The 7,430-nt window shown below is 71.2% G+C and overlaps 3 protein-coding genes across 4 annotated transcripts; 2 read left to right on the forward strand and 1 right to left on the reverse strand.

The window, feature by feature from the left end:
• Nucleotides 1–206: 206 nt before the first annotated feature.
• Nucleotides 207–3,329, forward strand: DHPS (deoxyhypusine synthase). 2 transcript variants are annotated; one of them, XM_074567056.1, is made up of 9 exons: nt 207–496; nt 574–735; nt 1,646–1,767; nt 1,843–1,939; nt 2,069–2,155; nt 2,258–2,363; nt 2,454–2,557; nt 2,668–2,793; nt 2,878–3,329. In XM_074567056.1, exons 1-9 carry the CDS (start codon nt 296–298, stop codon nt 2,971–2,973), a joined length of 1,101 nt encoding a protein of 366 aa, XP_074423157.1. In that variant the 5' UTR covers nt 207–295; the 3' UTR covers nt 2,974–3,329. The 2 variants fall into 2 exon arrangements, with proteins under 2 accessions (XP_074423157.1, XP_074423158.1); XM_074567057.1 differs by having other exon boundaries at nt 574–713.
• WDR83 (WD repeat domain 83) lies at nt 3,329–5,796 on the reverse strand. The gene is made up of 9 exons (XM_074567058.1): nt 5,662–5,796; nt 4,835–4,955; nt 4,637–4,742; nt 4,485–4,533; nt 4,221–4,347; nt 4,060–4,127; nt 3,862–3,970; nt 3,651–3,765; nt 3,329–3,557 (listed from the first exon to the last, which is right to left on the reverse strand). The coding sequence occupies exons 1-9, from the start codon at nt 5,762–5,764 to the stop codon at nt 3,405–3,407; spliced, it is 951 nt and encodes a 316-aa protein (XP_074423159.1). The 5' UTR covers nt 5,765–5,796; the 3' UTR covers nt 3,329–3,404.
• On the forward strand, nt 5,721–7,366 carry WDR83OS (WD repeat domain 83 opposite strand). Its single transcript, XM_074567059.1, has 4 exons — nt 5,721–5,886; nt 6,219–6,324; nt 6,990–7,087; nt 7,214–7,366. The coding sequence occupies exons 1-4, from the start codon at nt 5,852–5,854 to the stop codon at nt 7,278–7,280; spliced, it is 306 nt and encodes a 101-aa protein (XP_074423160.1). The 5' UTR covers nt 5,721–5,851; the 3' UTR covers nt 7,281–7,366.
• The last annotated feature ends 64 nt before the right edge of the window (nt 7,367–7,430 follow it).

The following is a 7,430-nucleotide window of genomic DNA, read 5'->3' on the forward strand; positions in this document are numbered from 1 at the left end:
GGTCAGCCCGCTCCAGCGCCAGCCCGCCAGGCGAGACCTTTCGCTTTCGGGTGCCTTTTGTCCCTCGGCGGCCACCGTCCCTTCTTCAAGATGGCGGCGCGCAGCCGTACGGCAGACGGAGCGGTGCGCGAGCCAGATGGCGGCGCGCGGCGCTGAGGGGGCGGGCCGAGCCGGCGGCGCGCGGGCGCAGTGAGCGACGGGGCGGGCCAAGATGGCGGCGCGCGGGAAGGGGAGGGGGCGGGCCAAGATGGCGGCGCGCAGCGGCGGCGCGGCGGAGTGAGGGGGCCGCAGCCCGATGGCGGCGCCGGCGCCGGTCCCCGCCGGGGCCCTGCGGGCCGTGCTGAAGCCCAGCGGGCCCCTCCCGACCGAGAGCCTCCCGGTGCGCGGCTACGATTTCTCCGGCGGCCCGGACCACGCCGCGCTGCTCCGCTCCTTCCGCACCACCGGCTTCCAGGCCACCAGCTTCGCCCAGGCCGTCGCCGAGATCCAGCGGATGGTGGGGCCCGGGGCGGGGGAGGCCGGGGGGGGGCCCGGGGCCGGTCCCGGTGCTGACCCCCCCCGCCCCGCCCGCAGATCGCGGCGAAGCTGGAGCCGCTGAGCGAGGAGGAGCGGGCCCGGGCGGCGCTGGGCGGGCGGCGGCCGCCCTCGGGCTGCACCATCTTCCTGGGCTTCACCTCCAACCTCGTCAGCTCCGGCGTCAGGGAGACCATCCGGTACCTGCTGCAGCACAACATGGTGCGGGGACGCCGGGGGGGGGCGAGGGGGACACTAGGGGACAGCTGGGAGGGTGAGGGGACACTTGAGAACAACCCGGGGGAGACGAGGGGACGCTTAGGGACACGCCGGGGGGGATGAGGGGACACTTGGGGACACCCCAGAGGGGCGAGGGACGCCTGGGGACACCCCGGGGGAGGCGTGGGGACACTTGGGGGGGGGCTTGGGCACACCCAGGAGGGCCCTGGGGACGCTTCGGGACACCCAGGAGGACATCTGGGGACACCCAGGGACACTTGGGAACTCCTGGGGACACTTTGGGGGAGTGTGGGGACGGCTGGGGACACTTGGGGCCACCCCGAGGGGGATGTGGGGACAGCTGGGACACATAGGGACACTCCAGGGTGAGCGTGGGGACTCCTGGGGACACCTGGGGACACGCCAAGGGGGGCGTGGGGACAGGCAGGGCCTTGCACAGCAGAAGGGTCTGGGGTCCCACCTGCCCCAGGGGCCGTCGCCGAGGTCCCCGGGGGGAGCCCTCAGGTCCTCGGGCTGTCCCCAAGGTCCCCAGCCTGTCCCCGAGGTTCCTGTAGGGTTCCCGGGGGGGTGCCCTGTTCCCCAGGGTGTCCTTGAGGTCCCCAGCTTTGTCCCCAAGCTGTCCCTCGGGTCCCTCTGGGGTCCAGGGCGTCCCCAGGTTGGTCCCCGAGGTCCCCAGGGGCCCTAACTCTGTCCCCAAGGGGTCTGTGGGTTCCCAGCTTGGTCATGGGATGTCCCCGAGGTCCAAGCGCTGTCCCCGAGGGGTCCCCACCGTTCCCAGTTTGCTCAGGGGGGTGTCCTGGAGGTTCTCGGGGGCTCAGCCCCGTCCCCGAGATGTCCCTCAGGTTGTCCCCGGGGTCCTGACGCCGTGTCCCCCCCCCCCTCCCCGGGGCAGGTGGACGTGGTGGTGACCACGGCGGGGGGGGTGGAGGAGGATCTCATCAAGTGCCTGGCGCCCACCTACATCGGGGACTTCAGCCTGCGGGGACAGGACCTGCGCCGGAGCGGCATCAACAGGTACGGGCCGGGGGGCACCGGGGGCCCCCCCCGGGTGTCGGGGTCCCCCCCGGGCTGAGCCCGTCCCCTCCCCAGGATCGGGAACCTGCTGGTGCCCAACGACAACTACTGCAAGTTTGAGGACTGGCTGATGCCCATCCTGGAGCAGATGGTGGATGAGCAAGAAACGCAGGTAGGGGTGGGGGGGGGCTGTCCCGGACGCCTGGGTCCTCCCCGGCTCGGAGTGTGGGGGGGTGGTGTTTGGGGGGGACCCGGACGCCTGGGTCCTCCCCGGGGGGTCCTGAGCGTGGTGGTCCCGCAGGGCGTGAGGTGGACCCCCTCCAAGATGATCGCGCGGTTGGGCAAGGAGATCGACAACCCCGAGTCCATCTGCTACTGGGCACAGAAGGTCGGTGGGGACTTGGCGGGGGGCGGGGGGGCAACGGTCACCAGGGGTGTCACCGGGGGGTGTCACCACCCCTCGTGGCCTGTCACCGCATCCCCTTCCCAGAACAACATCCCGGTGCTGAGCCCGGCGCTGACCGACGGCTCCCTGGGGGACATGATCTTCTTCCACTCCTACAAGCGCCCGGGGCTGGTGCTGGACATCGTGGAGGGTGAGTGTGTCCCCGTCATGTCCCCCCCCGGACACCTGGGTGTCCCCCCCGGGGACGCCGGGGTCCCCTGACGGCCGTCTCCGCCCGCAGACCTGCGCCTCATTAACACCCAGGCCATCTTCGCCAGGAAGACGGGGATGATCATCCTGGGCGGGGGGCTGGTGAAGCACCACATCGCCAACGCCAACCTCATGGTGAGGGGGGGGAACGGGGGGGACGGGACAGGGACACCCTGACGTGTCCCAGGGGACAGGGAGGGGACACACGGGTCGGGGGGGGCTCACCCTGCTCCTCGCCCCCACAGAGGAACGGGGCCGACTTCTCCGTCTACGTCAACACGGCGCAGGAGTTCGACGGCTCCGACTCGGGAGCGCGGCCGGACGAGGCCGTGTCCTGGGGCAAGATCCGGATGGATGCCACCCCCGTCAAGGTGGGATGGGGGTCCTGGGTGGGGGGGGCCTCCCCTGGGCACCCTAAATCCCCCCCGCACCCTGACCCCCTCTCCTGCGCCCAGGTCTACGCCGACGCCTCCCTGGTTTTTCCGCTGCTGGTGGCGGAGACGTTCGCCCAAAGAGCCGACGCCTTTCCCTCGGGGACACCGGGAGACTGAGACGGTGGCTGGGTGTCCCCGGGGTGGGGGGGGGGAGTGAGCCCCCACCTCGGGGGGGGCCCTGAGCCCCCACTTTAGGGGGGCCGAGTCCGCAGTTTCTCTGCAGGGGCTCCCGACTCGCCATCCCCAGGCTCCGCACCCCCAACACCAGCATGTGCAGAGGAGAGAGCGAGGCGATTTCCCCAGTGGAGGGAGTTGGGGGGCCGGGACCCCCCCGTGACCATCCATCTGTCCTCCCCCCGCACTGTCCGTCCCCCCAACACCGTCTGCCTCTTCCCCCCCCCTTCCCCAGCGCTTGTATTTATTTGAGCCGTTTGGGCTCCGCGCGCTCCCAATAAAGCACCGTGGCTTCTCCACACCGCGGGTTTATTCCTCGTTAGCGGGAAGGAGGGAGGGGGGGCGCAAGTGGGGGCCACCCCAAAAAACCCGCCTCACGTGGCGGCGTCCCCCTCGGGCTGGAAGGTGTCCTCGCGCCAGAGCTGGAGCTGGCCCTCGGTGGCCGCCAGCAGGCAGGGCAGGGTCGGGTGGAAGGAGAGGGACTGCACCACGCCGCGGCCCACGGCCAGGCTGAGCGCCAGCGAGCCCTGCGAGGGGGGGACACGCAGACACGTGAGGTGGGGGGGGGGTCCTTGGGACCCCCAAAGCACAGTGTCGACGCCCCCCCGTTGCCCGCTCACCTCCACCAGGTCCCAGAAATAGACGCGTCCGTCCTCGGAGGCGCTGCCCACGTGCGTGTCCTGCTCGCTCAGGACGCAGTCTAGCCGGTACGCTGTGCTGCGGTGGCCCGTGTACCTGCGGGGAGGGGGGACACACACGATGGGGGTGAGGCGAGGACCCCCCCCAAAGCCCCCTGGAGGGGTCGTAGGGCTGTGGGGAGGGGGCTCGTACTCGCCCAGCAGCTCCCCCGTCTCCTTGTCCAGCAGGCGCAGGGTGGAGTCCAGGCTGGCGGCCAGGACGCACTGCCCGTCCTTGCTGAAGCAGACGCTGGTGATGGGGCCTGGGGGCGGGCGGGAGTTTGGGGGTGTCCCGGGAGCCCCCCCCAACCTTGGGACACCCCCCGGTGGCATCCCGCATCCCCTCACTCACTCCCTATGTAGTCGGAGAAGAGCTGGCCGGCGCGCAGGTCGTAGCGCCGGACGCGGCCGTCCACGGAGCTGCAGAGAGGAGGGGGTGTTAGTGCTGGGGGGCCCCGTTCCCCCCCCGCCGAGCGTGTCCCCGACCCCCCGGTGCGTGTCCCCGTCCCTCACCCTGAGAGGATCTCGTGGTCGGAGACCTTCACGCTGGAGACGCCGTCCTTGGCCTCATCCAGGACCTGGACGGGGTCGGGGCGGCGGGAGCGGCAGTCCCAGCACCGCACGGTGGAGTCGATAGAGCCTGGGGGGGGCAGAAAAAGGGGGTGTCAGGGGGGAAATGGGAGAAAAAGGGGGTGTCGCGGGGGAAACGGGGAGAAAAGGGGGTATTGGGGGGCGGCTCTGGTGCTGGCCAGGCCCCCCCCAAGACTGCTCCCTTACCGGACACGATGATGGTGGCCTCCTCATTGAATTGGACGCAGTTCACTTTCTGCGGGAGAAGCAGGGAGTCAGCGCCCTGCAGGGACCCCCAGGCATCCGCCCAGAGCCCCCCCACCCTTGGTGTGTGTCCCCCCCCCGGCCTGTGTCCTCACCCCTGCGTGTCCCCGGTACTTGCGGATCACTTGCCCGGTGGCCACGTCCCACAGTGCCACGGTCTTGTCGGCCCCGCAGGAGCAGAGCTGGCTGTTGTCGAAGGAGCTGGGGAGGGGGGAGCCAGGGCGCCCCATCAGCGAGGCTGGGGGGGTCCCCAAGGGGGGGGGGTGTCCCTGCAGCCCCCCGCGGCCCCTTACCCGGCGGCGTCCAGCACCTCGTAGCCGTGCCCCTGGTAGGTGCGCAGCGCCGTGCCCTTGTGCGGGTTCCAGAGCTTCAGGGTCTTGTCGCTGCCGCAGGTCAGGCAGTAGTTCCCATCCACTGGGGAGGGGGGGGGCTGAGGTGACCCCCCCCAGCACCCCAAATCGACACCCCCCCTCCCCAGAACTGTGGTCCCTAATTCTGCCCCAGGGAGAGGAGCCCGTGTGCCCGTTCCTCCTCCCCGGATGGGGACTGGAAGTGCCCCCCACCACCACCACTTAATCCCCCATGAGGGGATCAAGGAGTTGGGGGGCCCCAGGATGGGGCACGTGTCCCCGTTTCCGCTCCCCCGGGGATGGGATGTGGGTCCCTGTTCCCCCCCCCGGGATTGGATCAAGCAGTTGGGGGTCCCCGGGATGGGATCAAGGAGTTAGGGGTCCCCAGGATGGGGCACGGGTCCCCGTTTCCCTCCCCCGGGATGGGATCAAGGAGTTGGGGGTCCCCAGATGGAGCCCAGGTCCCCATTACCCCCCCGGGATGGAATCAAGGATTCGGAGATCCCTGGGATGGGATCAAGGAGTTGGGGGTCCCCGGGATGGGGCACAAGTCCCCGTTCCCGCCCCCCCCCCCCCCCCCCCCTCCGGGATGGGATCAAGGAGTCGGGGGTCCCCGGGATGGGGACCGGATCCCCGTTATTTCCCCGGGATTGGGCGCAGGTCCCCGTTCTCCGCCCCGGGAAGGGGTCCGGGTCCCCGTTCCCGACCCGCCCGGGTCCGGGTCCCCCCCTTGGCCCCCCCGGTCCCCGTGTCCCCCCCCACGGCCCCACCGTTGAAGCGGACGGCCCGCACCGCGCCCTGCCCGCACTGCAGCGTCCGCACCCGCTGCCGCGGCAGCTCGGGGCGGGCGGGCCGGGGCCGCGGGAAGGCCATGGCGGGGACCGGGCAGCCGGGGCCGGCACCGGGGACCGGAACGGGACCTCTTCCGGCGGCGGCGGCGGAAGCGGGCGGCGGGGCGGCATGGCGGACCCGCGGCGGCCGGCGCGGGTGGCCAGGTGGGGCCGGGGGGCGACCGGGAGGGAGAACCGGGAGGGAAGAACCGGGGGGCGACCGGGAGGGGGGAACCGGGAGGGGACCATGGGAGGACCGGGAGGGGGAAACCGGGGGGTGACCCGGAGGAGGAACCGGGAGGGGAGGGCTGGGAGGGGGGAACTGAGAGGGGAACCGGGGGGAGAGAACTGGGGGGCGACCGGGAGGGGGGGAACCGGGGGGCGACCGGGAGCGGGGAACTGGCAGGGAGAACCGGGGGACAACCGGGAGGGGAGAACCCGGAGGGGACCAGGAGGAGGAACCGTGTCCCCCTCCCGCCTGACGGCGCCGTCCCCAGGTACAAGCCGCCGGCCACCGAGACCAACCCGGCGCTGGAGGACCCCACGCCCGACTACATGAACCTGCTGGGGATGGTCTTCAGCATGTGCGGGCTCATGCTCAAGGTGGGGGCTCCGGGGCCCGTGGGCACCTGCCCAGGGCGGGGGGGGCTCCAGGTTGGGCGGTGGGATGGTATTTTGGGGTTTGGGGATGGTCCCTGGGGGGGCTCTGGGGTGGCCGAGGGCCACGGGGGCGCTGGGACCGTCCTCGGGGGGGGGGGTTGGGGTGGTTATGGGGCAAGGGGGGGACAGGGGCTGTCCCTAAGTGGGGGTCAGGGGGAGAGGGGCCAGCCCCAGGGGATTTTGAGGTGGACAAGGGGGGCACAGGGGCCTTCCCCAGGGCGTTTGGCAGGACAGGGACTGTCCCCAGGGGTCTCAGGGAAAACAGGGACCATCCCCAGGGGGTTCAGAGGGGCAAGAACTGTCCCCGGGGGGGGTCAGAGGGGACAGGGGCCATCCCCATGGGGGTTTATGGGGACAGAGAGCATTCCCAGGGCATTCAGGGGGACAAGGGCCATCCTCAGGGGGGACAGGGGCCATGCTCAGGGCGGTCAGAGGGGACAGAGACCATCCCCAGGGGGCACAGGGGGACAAGGGCCGTCCCCAGGGCAGTCAGGGGGGACAGGGGCCATTCCCAGGGTAGTCAGAGGGGACAGGGGCCATCCCCAGGGGGCACAGGGGGACAAGGGCTGTCTCCAGGGTGTCCTCATGCTGTACCCCTCCACCCGCAGCTGAAGTGGTGCGCCTGGATCGCCGTCTACTGCTCCTTCATCAGCTTCGCCAACTCCCGCAGCTCCGAGGACACCAAGCAGATGATGAGCAGCTTCATGTGAGTGCCAGCGGCGCCGGGTCCGGCCCCGGGGTGCTGCATCCCCTGCGGAGGGGACAGCGGGGAGACAGTCCCAGGTTTGCGGGGGTCTCTGAAGCCCGGGCTGGTGTCTCTTCCCCCCTCCAGGCTCTCCATCTCGGCCGTGGTGATGTCCTACCTGCAGAACCCCCAGCCCATGTCCCCGCCCTGGTGACGGCCGGCATCGTTCGCTCATTGGAGGGGAGGCGACGGGTTGCGTCAGGGCCGGGACAATAAAGGCGGATGCTGGGGCAGAGCTCATACCTGAGTGGGTGGATCCTGTTCAGAGCTGCGGCATCGGCGGGCGGATGGCGGGGGGATGGAC

Source organism: Larus michahellis, chromosome 25 (assembly GCF_964199755.1).
Source record: "Larus michahellis chromosome 25, bLarMic1.1, whole genome shotgun sequence".
Taxonomy (NCBI): Eukaryota; Metazoa; Chordata; class Aves; order Charadriiformes; family Laridae; genus Larus; species Larus michahellis.